At 40.0% G+C, this 18,935-nt stretch overlaps 1 protein-coding gene across 3 annotated transcripts in view; it reads left to right on the top strand.

Annotated features, from left to right (window-relative positions):
- Positions 1–18,935, top strand: part of pi4kaa (phosphatidylinositol 4-kinase, catalytic, alpha a) — a 91,949-nt gene that overhangs the window by 30,732 nt on the left and 42,282 nt on the right. For all 3 annotated transcript variants that reach the window (XR_010015219.1, XM_063013669.1, XM_063013667.1), the window contains exons 17-25: positions 2,339–2,439; positions 6,213–6,381; positions 9,316–9,366; positions 9,465–9,573; positions 10,022–10,158; positions 12,214–12,347; positions 12,459–12,541; positions 13,930–14,000; positions 14,193–14,317. Coding sequence is in view for 2 of the 3 variants with exons in the window: in XM_063013669.1 (XP_062869739.1) it covers positions 2,339–2,439; positions 6,213–6,381; positions 9,316–9,366; positions 9,465–9,573; positions 10,022–10,158; positions 12,214–12,347; positions 12,459–12,541; positions 13,930–14,000; positions 14,193–14,317 (980 nt within the window). In the remaining variant the exon portion in view is untranslated. The remainder of the gene's footprint in view (positions 1–2,338; positions 2,440–6,212; positions 6,382–9,315; positions 9,367–9,464; positions 9,574–10,021; positions 10,159–12,213; positions 12,348–12,458; positions 12,542–13,929; positions 14,001–14,192; positions 14,318–18,935) is intronic.

Raw genomic sequence — 18,935 nt, 5'->3', positions numbered from 1 at the left:
AAAACGACCCAAATCACACAGCCAAGACAACAAAGGCGTGGCTTCGGAGAAAGTCTGCGAATGTCCTTGAGTTGCCCAGCCAGAGCCCAGACCTGAATCCACTCTGTGGAAGGAGCTGAACATGGTTGTGTACCTACGCTCCCCATCCAACCTGACGGAGCTTGCAAGGATATGCCAAGAGGAATGGGCAAAAATGTCCAGAAACAAGTGTGCCAAGCTCGTAGCTTCCTTCCCAAGATGCCTTGAAGCTGTAATTGCTGCCAAAGGTTACAGATATGTAACCCCTAAATAAAATTGCATATTTTCTAAACCCTGTTTTCACTTTGTAATTATTGGTGATTGTGTGTAGATGTTTGAGGCAAAATCAGTCCACAAGAACACTAGTGTCAACATTTTAGTTAATCCCAAATATATTGAATGGAATTAAGGTTAAGGCTCTGTTCAGGCCAGTCAAATTTGGGTGGTGCCACAGTCTGACACACTAGGACACCACTGCGGAGTTTAAATCTCAGCCTCTTTTCATGAGCTTTGATGCTTTACTAATTTTAGGCTGAGCTTATATTACTTTTAAACATTTCCACTTTAAAATTACTATTAAAAATGACCGACAACACTAGTAAGTCAAAAACATGACAAACTTCTGTTGGAAAGGGGCGCCTCATGATGCTGCCATGCAAAAAAGAGGTTAGCTATTTAGTGCTGCATATTTTACTGTTGGTGATGGTTTATGAAAATTATTTTCAGATGTTGGGTGGGGCTGAAATAGTCCAACCAAAATATGAAACTTAAAAGGTCACATACTTCAGTATTTGTAGTGTACTGTACAGTATATAACAGAGCATTTATTCAAGACATACTCTTGAATAATCAGACATACATGATATACAGAAATTAATACCTTTAAAATGTGCATTGTCTGTAGCAATTGTCATTGACATTGGCATTTACAAATCAGTAAAAGTTGGGACAGCATGGAAAATTCAAATAATAAAAAAAACTTTCTTACATTTACTTTGACTTTTATTTTATTGCAGACAATGTTTTGTCTGGTCAACTTCATTTAATCTATTAATAAACATCCATTCCTGCATTTCAGACCTGCAACATATTCCAAAAAGTTGGGACAGTAAAGCATTTACCACTTTGTCATGTTTCCATTCCTTTTCACCACACTTAAAATACGTTTTTGGCACCGAGGATACCAAGTGATTTAGTGTTTCAGCTTTTATTTTGTCCCATTCTTCCACACATTCTCTATTGGGGACAGGTCAGGACTGCAGGCAGGCCAGTCCAGTACCCGTACCCTCTTCTTCCGTAGCCATGCCTTTGTAATGTGTGCAGCATGTGGTTTTGTATTGTCTTGTTAAAAAATGCATGGACGTCCCTGGAAAAGATGATGTCTTGAAGGCAGCATATGTTGCTCTAAGATCTCAATGTACTTTTCTGCATTAATGCTGCCATCACGGAAGTGTAAATGACCTTTGCCAAGGGTACTGACACAGACCCATACCATGACAGACCCTGACCCTTGGACTTGTTGCTGATAACAGTCTGGATGGTCCTTTACGTCTTTGGTTTGGAGTACACAGCGTTTTTTTTTGTTTTCCAAAAAAGACCTGGAATGCTGATTCATCTGACCACAATACATGTTTCCACTGTGTGATGGTCCATCCTAGATGTCTCCAAGCCCAGAGAAGTTGACGCCGCTTCTGGACATGGTTAACATAAGGCTTCTTTTTTGCACAGTAAAGTTTTAAGAGGTTTTAAGGTTTGCCAAAGTAATCCCTTGCCCATGTGGTTATATCAGCTATTGTTGAGTGGCGGTTCTTGATGCAGTGCCGTCTGAGGGATCGAAGATCACAGGCGTTCAGCTTAAGCTTGCGCCCTTGGCCTTTACGCACTAAAATTCCTCCTGATTTCTTGAATCGTTTAATGATATTATGCACTGTAGAGGGAGAAATATGCAAATCCCTTCCAGTCTTTCTTTGAGGTACATTGTTTTTAAACGTCAACGTAAATATAAGGAACACTGCATTTTTATTTTATTAGCATTTTCCGTACTGTCCCAACTGATTTTGGGTTATGTGTGACTAGAGGGCTGAACATTCATACCACATCTTGCAGATTTCTCTTCCTGAGCTTAACAAGGACGTCTAAGCGCACTACTTTCACTGTGGAATTTGGTAAAGTGCTTTGTAATGGCTGGTCTGAAATAAGAGTGATGATTGATGGCAAATCATGGCTTTCCGTCTTAAGTGTTCTAAAATGCTGTCTTGCCACAAGCTTCAATTATTTATGCAGCTAAATTGTAAGTAATTATTTATCGATCATTTTTTAGCAATACATATACCAAGAGGTCTGGAACCTGTTTCAGCAAATAAGTGTGAAAGCCAGCTCAATGGTGTATTCTACCAAAGACTACAAAGATCATGGATACAGGTAATTTACATGACACTCCGTCATCCAGCATCTTGCCTTTAATAACAGTTTAATACAACATTTCCCAACCTTTTTTGCACCACGGACTGGTTTCATATAAGATATAATTTCACGGACCAGCAGGGAAGGGAGGATTTAATATTATTTAATATTATTTAATAATATTGCTCAGAAACGATGTACAATGAGCTGGTTTTGCTGCAACTAAACATTAAGACAACAACACCTGAAATAGAAGCAGTGAAAACTGCTTTTGTAGCGATCTCTAATTATTCATTCTTTCTGCGCGGCCTGATAATAAATAGCCCGGTCCGCGGCCCAATGGTTGGTGACCACTGGTTTAATAGAGGCTCAAATCAGCAGGATTTCACAGTCAATTGCCTATGATGAAGAATACAGCGATGTAGCCCAGCCTATAAATTACAACCAGCTGAACATAAAATATAGTAAGTCTTAGGGCTGGCACCGATCTGATACTCTGTATTAGTTTCGGTCCGGTATTGGCCCAAATCACTGGATCGGATATCACAAGAATAAAAACGTGTAATCCGATCCGATACTGTTGCTTAATGTAAATAACACTTAATGTAAATAACACTTAATGTAAATAACACTTAATGTAAATAACACTAAATGTAAATAACACTTAATGTAAATAAGGCCATTGTTTGTGTGTAAAGCAAATAACACACGAAGATACGTTTCAACAGTGTGCTGTTTATTGCCACTCACTCGGCAACTGCCGTAACTTGATGACATCATTAACATGTGCCACTGATGTACAACTCATCCGCAACAGTTATTCAGAATTAAAACACACTGATCTACTTCAACTTTTAGCATTTTAAAAAATCATCTACTACTGCCACATCTAAAAACACTGTTTAAACACAATAAAATCATCTATTACTGCCACATCTAAAAACACTGTTTAAACACAATAAAATAATCTATTACTGCCACATCTAAAAACACTGTTTAAACACAATAAAATCATCTATTACTGCCACATCTAAAAACACTTTAAACACAATAAAATCATCTATTACTGCCACATCTAAAAACACTGTTTAAACACAATAAAATCATCTACTACTGCCACATCTAAAAACACTGTTTAAACACAATAAAAATCACTTTATAAATGATAAATCGCTCACCTGAGATAAAGAAAATCTATCCTAGATCTCTCACATCCTCAACGATTAATCCATCAGTGTTATAAAATAAAACAAACTACACCGTTTCCCGTTTTCCTCTTCAAAATCCAGCGGGGTTTAATAATACGCGCGCTTTGGTTTTTAATAAACTAAAAACGTGACAGAAATTTAATGAAAAAATCTCAACTCTGCGTCATTTCTAATTGGTCCATCGTGTTTGATTGAAATCCGCATCTTCCAATTGTAGACACTTGTTAAACATGTTCTGTTTGTAAAAGTTAAAATAAAAACAGCGGTTTTGCATAAGTGTGATGTTGTTTCACAATCTGAGCGTTGTTATTTAGATAGCTACTTTAACCATGGTGCATTGAGACATGTATTATTACTGCTTAGTTGTTTAAGAGGAGAAATGACGGTATCGGATTGGTATCGGTATCGGCAGATACTCCATTTGCCGTATCGGTATCGGACATGAAAAAGTGGTATCGAGCCAGTCCTAGTAAGTCTCCATTGTTTTGATCAGCTACTAAAGTTGCAAGGGATTGTCTAAAGCTCCCTTTGAAAGCTCCCTCCCTCCCAAATGTAGACATGGCTAATTAATTCCTACTAACTCAGTCTCGCTTATAAGCTGATGGCCACCAGCCTGGAAGACTGAGACGAGAATGCCCTTTAAAGATAGGTCACAGTTCAATTAAGCAGATCAGTGTGATTAAGATCTGAGACTGGCTAGTGTCACATGATTAATGGGCAGGCAGGCATGCCATGCCTCGCATCTGGAGAGCGGGGTCACTATAGGGGGAACACTTTTTTTCAAAACCTCAGGCCACAATGGATTTTACTGTCTAGAATGCAAATTAATAGAGCATCGCTGTACAATAGTGGCTGAACTTCCAGCTAAAACTAACATAATAGTTGTGCTCTGTAACGGAAAAAAACGGTAGCACACCAGAGCTGACATTTCGAACTCATCGGTTCGAAACTCAGCTCTGCCGTCCAGCAGCCTTGTGCAACTGGAAAGGATGCAGTCGGCTACTGCACACCAGAGAGGGGGTGCTCGGATTTGACTCATACCTCGCAAAAAAATGACTCGTAAACAACAAGAGTCCCTAGAGTCAGCATGTGTTAACATTAGTTATGTGTGACAATTCTATTTGAAGTTCACTTCATTTGAACATTTTTAAGAATTGACGCTAATGGTTGAAAGACCGCTTTCTGAACCAATCAGACCTTCTGATTTGAATTTTCAGTAAGAAATGCTGTTATGTGCATTTATTCAGTTTGCGTCACACAGATGATGTGTCAATGAAACACTTGATTGGCTTTCTAACGAGTTAGTGTTTTACTTCACAACCGGGAAAAGTTTGGAGGTTTTTAATTATAAGCACACATTTACAAAATAACGGATTATATTCCTAATGGGACAACACACGGTTATAAATGTAATAGCATCTGGAAGAACATAAGCTAAGGTAAGCAGTGGTTATGATTTTTTTTTTTGCTGTGTTTTGGATTTTGGCCGCTGTGCCGTGATTTATTGCGCTTTTTTTTTTTGCAATGAAAACAAAACGTATCAGTTTAAGCTTTTAACTGGTACCTTCTTGTTACGGAAATTACATTCATTTGCACAATGACTAGGAAAGTAAAGTACTAAGTAAAATGGCAAAATACATTCGCTAATCTGTTGTTTCGTATCTGAACTTACATATTATTTGTTTATTTCTACGCTACATTTCCAATATATGTTTTGTGTATATTATATTGACTCGTGACTTGACTTGTACTCTAGTCTAAAGACTCGTGACTTGACTCGGACTCTAGTCTAAAGACTTGTGACTTGACTCGGACTCTAGTTCAAAGACTTGTGACTTGACTCGGACTCTAGTTCAAAGACTTGTGACTTGACTCGGACTCTAGCCTAAAGACTTGTGACCTGACTTGGACTCTAGCTTAAAGACTTGTGTCTTGAATTGGACTCTAGCCTAGAGACTTGTGACTTGACTCGCACTCTAGTATAAAGACTTGTGACCTGACTCGGACTCTAGTCTAAAGACTTGTGACTTGACTCGGACTCTAGTCGAAAGACTTGTGACTTGACTCGGACTCTAGTCTAAGGACTCGTGACTTGACTCGGACTCCAGTTTAAAGACTTGTGACTTGACTCGGACTCTAGCCTAAAGACTCGTGACTTGACTCGGACTCGTATTTTGTGTCTTGTGAACATCTGGAGTGTCAGAGGGGGCTTGTGTCAGTCTCAGCTCTGCTTAACCAGGGTGGAGATTAACATCAGTAGAAAGGAAGCGTAATGCAATCTGGTAATTGGATACGACTAGATTAGACAAAAAATAATACTATTATGCATAAAAGAAAAAAAATGGCATAATTTGCATACTTATTTATTATAAAAGAAAACCTTTATAATAAGGTTGATAGTTTGACTTTTTAAGGACATTCTGTGACCTGATAATCTCTCACTTTGTCACTCTATTTTGGAAACATTTAGATATTAATACTGTAAAATGTAATAAGTATAATAATAGTCGATTTAGTCTATTGGATCAGTTTAGATACCTACTCGCTATGTTTTTTTAAACAGTGATGTTCTGACTTTTGCAGACATTGCTCACTGGCTGTGATCAACGCCCTGGCCAACATTGCGGCTAACTTGCAGGCGGAGCAGATGGTGGACGAGTTACTTGTGAACCTGTTGGAGCTGTTTGTGCAGCTGGGCCTCGAGGGCAAACGTGCCAGTGAGCGAGCAAGTGAGAAAGGTCCAGCACTTAAGGTATACACAGCACGACTTTGCATATGATTTTAATTTGCAAGCCAAAATATAATGGCATGTTTTGCAGGTTACATAAGTAAAATATAGAAAATGCAAATTAATCGAAATAAGATTAATGAATGTTTCTGTAAACTGGTCATTTAAAGGCATTAAAATAATCCATTTTTTGTATTGTTCAGCAAATAAAAACAAGTTTAGCACCACATTTACGGCTTTACATCAATCATCTCCATCAATCATTCACTGCTGCTTCAACTCCCTAAAGCTTTTATTTGCTCTCCTATGAATGACCTGCCATTATGTACTAAATTTTCATTACTTAATGTGCGCTCTCTCAACAATAAATCAGCTTGTATATCTGAAGTCATTCTGGACAAGAAAATTGACTTCATGTTGTTAACGGAAACTTGGCAGCAACCAAGTGAATTTCTAGCTCTGAATGATGCTACACCATCGGGTTATCAATACATTGATAAGCCTCGCACCTCTGGTCGAGGAGGAGGACTAGCAGTACTTTACCGCTCTTTGCACAGGGTCAAAATAGTGTCTGTCCATCCCACAAACTCATTTGAATGCTTTGCTCTAAAAATAGCAGGGTCTTTACCACTGTTGATTTTGTTGGTTTATCGTCCACCTAAATCTAACTCTGTTTCTGATTTTCTGTCTGAAATGTCCAAATTGCTCGCTTTGCTTTCTCCTCTGTTTCCCTCAATAATAGTGCTAGGTGATTTCAATATTCATGTTGACTCTAATAAGTGCGTACATGCCAGGGACTTCCTTGACCTGCTGCATTGTTATAATCTCACCCAACATGTAGCCACTCCCACTCATAATAAGGGTCATATCCTTGACCTTCTTTGCACCACTCCCTGTGTATCTCCCTCCAATGTGCATGTTACTGATTATCATATTTCTGACCACAGTGCTGTTCACTTTGAACTATCATTAGCCTTTCATTGTAAAAGAACACACAATCCTCGCACTATCACTTTCCGGAATACTAGAACAGTCAGTCCAACTGACCTTTCAAATACCCTTGACCAGTTTTTATTTCCGCTGACCTTAACTTCATCTGAAGGCTTGGTTCAACATTATAACAATATCCTGTCAGCTACACTCAACCAGCATGCCCCGCTACAAACTCGGGTTGTGACATTCCGCCACTCTGCCCCCTGGTTTACACAGGAGCTTAGGTCCATGAAGGCAAGAGGTCGTCAGTTGGAGCGACTTAGTAAAAAAACTAACTTGACAGTTCATGCAGTTGCTTACAAAGATCATATCCTGCAGTATAGAAATGCTCTAACTAAGGCAAAGGCTGACTTTCGCTCGTCTACCATTACCAAATGCCAGGGGAACCCAAGAGCTCTTTTTGCCACCATTAATAAACTACTGCAGCCTGCTAGTAGTTTTCCATTAACCTCTTCATCAACCCTCTGTACTGGGTTCCTGGCATTCTTCCAAAGGAAGATTGACAACATTTACTCTGAGCTCGAGGCTATTATCTGTTCTACTTCTCTTACATTAGCCGGTCCCCCGGCTATTAACTGCTTGCCCACATTCAACCCTATAAATGAAGATACAGTTAGCAGAATTATTAAGGGCTCCAAATCTACTACTTGCATTCTTGATCCCTTGCCTACACCCTTGGTAAAAGCATGCTTTGCATCACTTTGTCCACTAATCACCAACATTATAAATTCTTCCCTCAGCTCTGGTGTTGTGCCTCCTAGCTTAAAACTGGCCGCTATAACTCCAGTCCTAAAGAAGCCTGGTCTCGCTCCCGGACGATCTTAACAGCTACCGGCCCATATCTAATCTCCCTTTCCTTAGTAAGATTCTTGAACGTGTAGTCTCTGCTCAACTTAAAGAACACCTAACTTCCAATAACCTTTTTGAGCAATTTCAGTCAGGCTTCAGGGCAAATCATAGTACGGAAACGGCACTGACAAGGGTCATGAACGACTTACTTCTGGCAGTCGACTCTGGTCTAGTGAACATACTCATTCTCCTTGATCTTACTGCTGCTTTCGACACAGTCTGCCATGATACTCTGCTGCATAGGTTGGAGACCTGGACTGGTATAACTGATATGGCAATAGCATGGCTTCGATCCTATCTCACCTGTAGGCAACAGTTTGTCTCGATAGGCGGTTTTAGGTCTGATGTCCTCTCTCTCTCTTCTGGTGTCCCTGAGGGCTCGGTTCTTGGCCCCCTTCTTTTTATAATTTATCTACTCCCATTTGGTGACATCATTCGACAGCATGGACTACAGTTTCACTGGTATGCAGATGACACTCAGATTTACATCTGCACTAAGCCCTCTGACTCATCAGTGGTCACAGGATGCTGCCTACAGGGCGCTGTTGGCTGGATATTTTTGGTATTTTTGGTGGAATATTCTCAGTCCAGCAGTGACAGTGAGGTGTTTAAAAACTCCATCAGCACTGCTGTGTCTTATCCACTCATACCAGCACAACACACACTAACACACCACCATCATGTCAGTGTCACTGCAGTGCTGAGAATGATCCACCACCCAAATAATACCTGCTCTGTAGTGAGCCTGGGAGAGTCCTGACCATTGAAGAACAGCTTGAAAGGGGGCTAACAAAGCATGCAGTAATTGTAGAACTACAAAATGCTTCTATATGGTAAGTGGAGCTGATAAAATGGACAATGTGTGTTGAAACAAGGAGGTGGTTTTAATGTTATGGCTGATTGATGTAAGCCACACTGTCATCCAGGCAGTGAAGTTGATCAGTAAAAACATTGAACATCTTTTCTTTCTACTTTTGTCATATAAATAAAGATTCAAGAGAATTAGCAAATAACACATTCTTCTTTTTATTGGGTTTTATTAAATGTCCCAACTTAGTTTTAAAAACCAATTTAGTTTTATACTTTTAATGTAATTAGCTTTTCTTTTCTTTCTAGGCCTCAAGCAGTGCTGGCAATCTAGGAGTGCTTATTCCTGTTATTGCTGTGGTAAGATAGTCCTATCAAATAATCTACATTGGCTGTGAGCTAATGACACAGAAGGGCATGTTTTCTGTTTTAATAAATTACCTTCATTTACCTTGCAGCTAGCCAAACGTTTGCCACCAATAAAAGAGGCTAAACCGAGGCTGCAGAAGCTTTTCCGAGACTTCTGGCTTTATTCAGTAGTCATGGGCTTTGCTGTAGAGGGCTCAGGTGAGTTCTTATTGTATGACAGAGCTTGCTAAGACTTTGCTGTAAATAACCATTGTGTTTTAAATGTTGACAGTTTGAAACTCGGCGTTGCCACCGGTCGGCTGGGCGCCATCTGGCAGGCACAATTGGCAGTGCCTGCTGCAGATACTAATTGGCCACCGTATCTGCAGGGTGGGGGCCGGACTATGTGTGGGGTGGGATCTTCATACGCTGTGTAAGGACCCTGACTGGCGAAAGAGACGCCTGTGCAGAATGCAGGGGCGAGAACAGGAGGGGGCTGTGCACGTGTCGGAAGAGGCGTGTACAGCGACGTGCTCTCCTCGGATGCAATCGGGTATCCCTCAGCAGCGGAAGACAAATTGAGTGCACTAAATCGGGAGGAAACATTAAAAAAATGTTGACGGAGCACTTCTTAACAATTATAATATCACTGTAATATCACTTTCAGGTTTATGGCCAGAGGAGTGGTATGAAGGTGTTTGCGAAATTGCTACCAAGTCCCCCCTGCTGACGTTTCCCAGTGGAGAGCCCCTACGCTTTGAATTGCAGTATAACTCGGCTCTGAAGAATGACACAGTTACTCCAGTAAGCTAACTTTAGTACATTTTAAAACACATTTTTAGTGTTTTTTCGTGGTATGCTGCAAATCTTCAGAAATAGCTGTTTATTTACCAATTGTGAAACCTGTGAATTTTTATGGACGGATGTAATTATTTTAGGGTTCGACATAGTGGATCATATTGGTCTGCATACCTGATTTGGCACAGGTTTTTTGTTTTTTTTAAATACCGGATGCCCTTCCTGACACAACCCTCCTCACATTTATTCAGACTTGGAACTGGCACTGAGAGCACATTGACAAATGCACCTCAGTAATGGCTAGGCTTGCCGCTCAGGTGGCGCAGCGGTAAAAAGACCAGAGCTGGATTCTGAGTACCTTGTATTGAATCCAGCTCTGCTTCACCGGTTCGAGGCTGAGTGGCTGTATGAGCAACGATTGGCCGGTTGCTCAGTTGGGGGTGGGACAAAGAACCGGATGTGGGTCTCTCTTTGTCAGAATGCGATTACGACCTCTGCCGGCTGATTAGAGGCGCCTGCACAGAGATGAGGAAAGAGTGCTCTTAGGGTGTGTCTCTCCGCATGCAACGGTAGGTGGCGCCACACTCATCAATGTGTGGGTGGCAAAAATGCATCCGACTGCTGCCCATGATTCTGAGGGGATTATGGGTCAGCTTCGATCTCCTCGGTCAGGGCAGGGTTCGGCATAGACAGAGAGGAAGCACGATGCAAATTGAACAATTGGATGCGCTAAAGGGGGAGAAAAAGGAAAAAAAAAAAAATGGCTAGGCTTTTCGGTCCTCCCTGTTCCTTTCCGACATAGCCAATCATGTCTGTGTAGACGACCAACTGGCCAAAAACACAATAGTAAACAAGCTCCATTTATTGCTGTGCCATTAAAGCACCTAAATGGTTGTAACTCATTTTATATAACTAATTGTATCTACCTCAGCGATGTATGTTGCTGAAGTACCTGAACCTGATTATGATGAGGGAAGGGCTGGGCGGTATATCGCAAATATCTATATATTCGATATTACTTTTTACACGATGTTGAAAATGACCATATTCGATATATCGAGTATGCCTAGGATACACAGGTTACCATTTGAGAACATTTAAAACAGAGCGGATGGGCTCTTGCACGCACACACATGTAAACTGAATCACTGAGTCAACGAGTCAGAAATGACTCTTTTCAAACGAATTATTCATTGGAATCAAATCAGGGAGGTGTGCTCTTATCTATGGTAAAGATTCATTCGTTTTGCGTAAACAACTCCATGAAAGAGTTTATTTGTTAAAGAGATTCAGATGTATAAACCAATCAGAGCTTCCGAATTCAGATTTTGGGCGGAATTTCAATCTCTCTCTTCACTGGTTGTTGTATAAGTGACAGTTTAGTGAACGAATTACAGCTTTTTACCGCGAAAGCATAGAGAATAAATTATCCTACTAAGTTGATTTTGTTAGTTTGGTGGACAAACACAGTTGGAAATGGATTTATATATTCTGGAAACATACAAGATGGCCTCCAAGAAGACAAAAAGTAGATTATATCCCTAATGGAACAACACACGGATATAGATTTGGTCTAAATTTGAAGAAAAGAAGCTTAGGTAAGCAGCGGTTATTATTTTATGCTGCTGTTTACCATGCACTTTCACTTTGCAATCATAGCAAAACATTATTAAATATTGAACTTTTTCGGATTTTGTTTTTGATGCTCAGCATGAATGTGATTGTGAGATTCTGCTGGTTTGTTTAATATTGTCAATATTAATAAATACAGCCTTGTAATAATACAAAATATAAACACTGTAAATCTGTCAAAATGTATCAGAACTACAATGTTTTGTGTGTTTAAGATAACTTATAAACAAAATAAGTTAAAATACGGACAGTGGCCTGCCATTGTACTTTAAGTTTTCATTATATCGTATTGTATATCGCCACTTCTCAAAAGCATATCGAGATATGACTTTTTTAGTCATATCGCACAGCCCTAGATGTGGGGTGTATAAATGTTCTCTTTTACCTAATAGTTTTTCTATGAGATTTAAGATGTTTATTTACTTACAGGCCGAGTTAAATGACTTGAGAAGCACCATTATTAACTTGCTGGATCCTCCACCTGAAGTAGCAGCGCTCATCAATAAGCTGGACTTTGCTATGTCTACCTACCTGCTGTCAGTCTACCGGCTGGAATATATGAGGTAATTGGGTAATATGGTAGTAATTAGTAGTACGTTGACTTAAGTTTTATGATAATGATCTTCTTGCTTTCATGTCACCATCTAATAATGACTTTTTCCCCGATATGGCAGGATGTTGCGCGCTCTGGATTCAGATCGCTTCCAGGTGATGTTCCGTTATTTTGAGGACCGAGCCATACAGAAAGACAAGTCAGGTAGAACAGAGTCTTTTTAACATAATTATTATTCATGCATAGACCAACATTTATAAAGAACATTACAACCCTAAATCAGAAAAAGTTGGGACAGTATGGAAAATGCAAATAAAATAAAAATGCAGTGTTCCTTACATTTACTTTGACTTTTATTTGATTGCTGACAGTTTGAACCCAAGATATTTCATTTTTTGTCTGCTCAACTTCATTTCATTTGTTAATAAACATCCATTCCTCCATTTCAGGCCTGCGACACATTCCAAAAAAAGTTTAGGGCTAGTAATGAGGTGAAAAAACAAAATAATTATGTGATTCCAAACAAGTGATGTCAGCAGGTGATTGTAATCATGGTTTGGTACAAAAGCAGCATCCAGGAAAGGCTGAGTCTGAGTTTGATGAGCAAAGATGATCAGAGAATCTCCAGTTTGTCAACAAATGTGTGAGAAAATGATTGAAATGTACCTCAAAGAAAGACTGGAAGGGATTTGCAAATTTCTCCTCTACTGTGCATAATATCATTAAACGATTCAAGGAACTGGGAGGAATTTCAGTGCGTAAAGGCCAAGGGCGCAAGCTTAAGCTGAATGCCCGTGATCTTCGATCCCTCAGACAGCACTGCATCAAGAACCACCACTCAACAATAGCTGATATAACCACATGGGTGAGGGATTACTTTGGCAAACCTTTGTCATGCACTACAATACAGAGTTACATGCACAAATGCCACTTAAAACTTTACTGTGCAAAACAGAAGCCTTATGTTAACCATGTCCAGAAGCGGCGTCGACTTCTCTGGGCTCTGAGGCATCTAGGATGGACCATCACACAGTGGAAACGTGTATTGTGGTCAGATGAATCAGCATTCCAGGCTTTTTTTTTTGGGGGAAAAATGGACACTGTGTGCACCGGACCAAAGACCAAATGGACCATCCAGACTGTTATCAGCAACAAGTCCAAAAGCCAGGGTCTGTCATGGTATGGGGCTGTGTCAGTGCCCTTGGAAAATGCCATTTACACTTCTGTGATGGCAGCATTAATGTAGAAAAGTACATTGAGATCTTAGAGCAACATGTGCTGCCTTCAAGACGTCATCTTTTCCAGGGACGTCCATGCATTTTTCAACAGAACAATGCAAAACCACATGCTGCACACATTACAAAGGCATGGCTGCAGAAGAAGAGGCTACTCAGTGGGTTTATTTATTAATAAATTAAATGAAGTTGAGCAGACAAAACATGAAATATCTCAGGTTCATCCTGTCTGCAATCAAATAAAAGTCAAAGTAAATGTAAGAAACTCTGTTTTTTTATTATTTGCATTTTCCATGCTGTCCCAACTTTTTCTGATTTGGGGTTGTATATTCACCTTGTTTGGTTTTATTCTCTCAGGGATGATGCAGTGTGTCATTGCAGTGAGTGACAAGGTTTTTGAGGTCTTCCTTCAAATGATGGCAGACAAGGTAGGATGTGTGATTGTGGTGTCTTGATTTTATTTACATTTATGGGGGCGGCACGATGGCTCAGTGAGTAGCACTGTGGCCTCACAGCAAGAAGGTCCTGGGTTCGATTCCCTTAACCACTGATCTAGCACTGTCCTGATTGCAAAGCTTCTTGCTGATGTTGGTCTCTCATTATTTGATTCTTCTTCTCAGCCCAAGACAAAGGCTCATGAAGAGGAGCTGGAGCGGCATGCTCAGTTTCTGCTGATCAATTTCAACCACATTCACAAAAGGATCAGGCGGGTTGCTGACAAATACCTGTCAGGCCTGGCTGAAACGTAAGAATACAAGTCTTTTTCAAAGCTTTCCACAAATTTGCAATTCAATTGATCTGGTCATGACTTCAGTCTTTCATTGTTCAGCTCATTTGCACAACCTTCCACATGGTTGGTTTGTATCATTTTAAGGGGGTTATAACTTATTTGATCTTATACACCGATCAGCCATAACATTAAAACCACCTCCTTGTTTCTACACACACTGTCCATTATATCAGCTCCACTTACCATATAGAAGCACTTTGTAGTTCTACAATTACTGACTGTAGTCCATCTGTTTCTCCGCATGCTTTTAGCCCACTTTCATGCTGTAGGTATTATTTGGGTGGTGGATGATTCTCAGCACTGCAATGACACTGACACTGACATGGTGGTGGTGTGTTAGTGTGTGTTGTGCTGGTATGAGTGGAAGACACAGCAGCGCTGCTGGAGTTTTTAAACACCTCACTGTCACTGCTGGATCGTCCACCAACCAAAAATATATCCAGCCAACAGCACCACATGGGCAGCGTCCTGTGACCACTGATGAAGGTCTAGAAGATGACCAACTCAAACAGCAGCAATAGATGAGCGATTGTCTCTGACTTTACATCTACAAGGTGGACCAACTAGGTAGCAGTGTCTAATAGAGTGGACAGTGAGTGGACACGGCATTTTTAAACTCCACTCATACCAGCGCAACACACACTAACACACCACCACCATGTCATTGTCACTGCAGTGCTGAGAATGATCCACCACCTGAATAATACCTACTCTGTGGTGGTCCTGTGGGTGTCCTGACCATTGAAGAACAGGGTGAAAGCAGGCTAAAAATAGTATGTAGAGAAACAGATGGACTACAGTCAGTAATTGTAGAACTACAAAGTGCTAATATATGGTAGGTGGAGCTGATCAAATGAACAGTGAGTGTAGAAACAAGGAGGTGGTTTTAATGTTATGGCTGATCGGTGTATATTGTGTTCAGTCAAAAGGAGTTTACACTTGAGGCCAACCACTGTTCAGTGTGACTGAATTTGCAACATTTTACTGCCACACTGCTTTAACTGCTGAGCACAAAAGTTTGTGCATGCCAGACCAGGAGCTTGTTGGCCATCTCATTTCAAACCCCCAGCTTTTCCCCTTGCAGCTAGAACAACCTCCACCCTTCTAAGCAGGAGTTTCACAAGAGTTTGGAATGTGCCTGTGGATATTTTTGTGCACTTTCAGTAAAGAAAACATCTCTGAGGTCAGGCACTGATGTTCAGGGCCGGAGTGGGCCCCTTTTTCAGCCCGGGAGTTTCATGCCCAAACCCGGCCCACTTTTTCCACAGAGGAAAAATTTGAATAAATGAAACAGCAGCTAGCTCTTACAATGACTTTTTATTGAGTATAAGTTCAGGTGTATGTTGGTAAGTTAACAAAAAACACTTCACTTAAACATGTTTAATTCAAATTTAAATCAGATAAAGATTTAAAAGGTAAAAAATGTGATAAAGATGAAAAAGTATTTACATTTGTACATGAGCAATAAGTTGAAATAAAAATTAAAATTGCATTTGTCTTTTTAACAGAGGTGCTCTATTGTTAGGTTTACACTAAACTCTTAAGTAGCTTCACTATTTAGTAGGCTACCTACAGCATCAAAAGCCTCCTAAGCAGAGCACTTTATTAATAACGGTGTCATTGTCTATAGACATGAGACATGGCTTATCTGCTGCTCTGAGGCTAAAAAAAAACCATTTCATTAAGGGTTAGCCTATTTTGCTGAATAACATAACATGCTTGAAGTTTTTTTTTTTTTTTTTTAAACAATTTAGCCTTTATTATGATGGTGTAAAATTGATAGTGATTTAGGCTATTTGTCTTCATTTGTTAAAATTAAATAGGCTATCGTGCTGACATCTTTATGAATGTCTGAACAATTTAACATATATCATGTATATTCTCTACGTTATATTTTACATTACAAATAACTATCTTAGTTTAAATAACTACAGTACAGTAGCGTCGGAACAAAAACATTCCATTAATGAGTTAGGCTATTTAATATATCACACTTCAAATTATGTTTATTAATTTTAGCTTGAAACTGGATATTTGTGATTAATGGTGTGTATTGGGTTCTACAAAATAAACTACGCTAAGTTGACTTGGCTGTGTTGCGCAATACCGGCCGCATGGGGTCTGTCACCTGGAAAACAGGTCTGTTAATTTGGCACATTTGGCAGCATCTTCTTCCAATGCCTTTCTTTTTTTTTTTCCTGGTCTTTTCGGCTCCACCTGGCCTCTTCCTGCCCTCCATCACCACCGACTTGCGCTATTCTGTTGCTATATTTACTGTAACACTGGCGCTCCAGAAAAGACGCCTCATGGGCCAAACCAACTTAAACATGTGGGAGGGGGGGATTCCCTCAGATGGTAGAACCCATCTAATGTACTGCTGTGTAGGGGCTGCGCTGTCAGACGAATGGAGAATGAATGCAAGAATAAGATTAGATAAGTACGGAGCCCCTTAGTACGGAGCCCCTTAGGGGTCACTAAGGGAAAAAATATATATGAAGAGCGTAATCCGTACCCTCGGTTTAGTAATCCGTACCCTCGGTTTAGTAAACCGTACCCTCGGTTTAGTAATCCGTACCCTCGGTTTAGTAATCCGTACGCACAGATTGTCTGCGCTACAAGTTTTACTGTGCGCCCACACCCCGTTTAACGGTAATACAGTTGCGAAGCATTGAAGAGAATAAAGCATCTTTTTACAGCTGGGGTGATGGGATAGCAAACTTATTAAAAAGTCAATTAAATAACACGAGTACTCATCTTGTGATTTTGAGACTATTTTACCATAGGAATTTAGAATAATAGGATTGCAAACAAACGTAAAGTGAAATGTACAGAATAAATGAGCCTCATTAAGTCAGTAAGTAGAAGTCGAAGTATTCTTCAAGAGTCTGATGCGGTGAATTGATAATAATTTGATTTGCTTATTTCATTAGACCTTTAAAATTGGTCTATAGCAATTCGACTTGTTTTAATGGAATTTTAAAATTAACCATTTGCATAATTTTACTACGGAGCCCCTTACTCTTGAAGAATACTTCTGCTTCTACCTACTGACTTTATGAGGCTCATTTATTCTGTACATTTCACTTTACGTTTGTTTGCAATCCTATTATTCTAAATTCCTATGGTAAAATAGTCTCAAAATCACAAGATGAGTACTCGTGTTATTTATGATTGTGTGGGTGGCATTTGATAAGATTTTGATTTGACTTTTTAATAAGTTTGCTATCCCATCACCCCAGCTGTAAAAAGATGCTTTATTCTCTTCAATGCTTCGCAACTGTATTACCGTAAAACGGGGTGTGGGCGCACAGTAAAACTTGTAGCGCAGACAATCTGTGCGTACGGTTTACTAAACCGAGGGTACGGTTTACTAAACCGAGGGTACGGATTACTAAACCGAGGGTACGGTTTACTAAACCGAGGGTACGGATTACTAAACCGAGGGTACGGTTTACTAAACCGAGGGTACGGTTTACTAAACCGAGGGTACGGATTACTAAACCGAGGGTACGGTTTACTAAACCGAGGGTACGGTTTACTAAACCGAGGGTACGGATTACTAAACCGAGAGTACGGATTACTAAACCGAGGGTACGGATTACTAAACCGAGGGTACGGATTACGCTCTTCATATATATTTTTTCCCTTAGTGACCCCTAAGGGGCTCCGTAGATAAGTGACAGATAAGTGTCAAAATTATTTTTCCCAACCGGCCCAAACTCCAGATTGACATGAGCCGGCCCATCGGGAATCCTCCCGAATCTCCCGATTAGCCACTCCGGGCTTGCTGATGTTGGACCAAAAGACTTAGTTTTGGAATTTCCAACTGATCCCAAAGGTGTTCAGGAGTGTCGAACTCGGGGCTCTCTGCAGGTCGCTTGAGTTTTTTTTACTCCAAACTTAACAAACCATGTCCTAATGGTATGGACATCACCTAGTAAACAGGCAGAAACAAACTGAAACAGAAAATTGCCCTCTTCAGTATGCTGGAAACGCATTTATTTAATTGATTAATTTTATACATCATGGGTTAAACTCAATAAATGGAACATGTTTTGGTGTATTTGTATGGTGTATCTCTGTATACAAGAAAAATGCATTATGTTTTTGGAATGATTTTAAATCGAATGTATATAATGTTAAGGCTTTGTAGACATTTGTACTGATTTATTAAAAATCAAAATGTAAAATATCAAATGTACACAAGTGTGCACACCCTTTGATATGACACCCAAACGTGAGCTGAGGTGCATTTTGTTTTCACTGATACTGCTTGAGATTTTTCTACAATGTAATTGGAGTCCACCTGTGGTAAATTCAATTGATTGGATACGATTGGGGATTGCCAACACCTGCCTATAAAAGGTCCCACAGTTGAAAGTGCCTATCAGAGCAAACTCCAAGCCATGGGGTCAAAGGAATTATCTGCAGATCTCAGAAACAGGATTGTGTCAAGGGTACAGAAAAATTGCTGCAGCTTTACAGATCCCAAAGAGAACAGTGGCCACCATCATTCGTGAATGGAAGAAGTTTGGAACCACCAAAAATCGTCCTAGACCTGGCCGCCCGACCA

Source organism: Trichomycterus rosablanca, chromosome 18, assembly GCF_030014385.1.
Source record: "Trichomycterus rosablanca isolate fTriRos1 chromosome 18, fTriRos1.hap1, whole genome shotgun sequence".
NCBI lineage: Eukaryota > Metazoa > Chordata > Actinopteri > Siluriformes > Trichomycteridae > Trichomycterus > Trichomycterus rosablanca.
The sequence above is the reverse complement of the archived record's forward strand: the minus strand, read 5'-3'. Positions and strand labels throughout refer to the sequence as shown.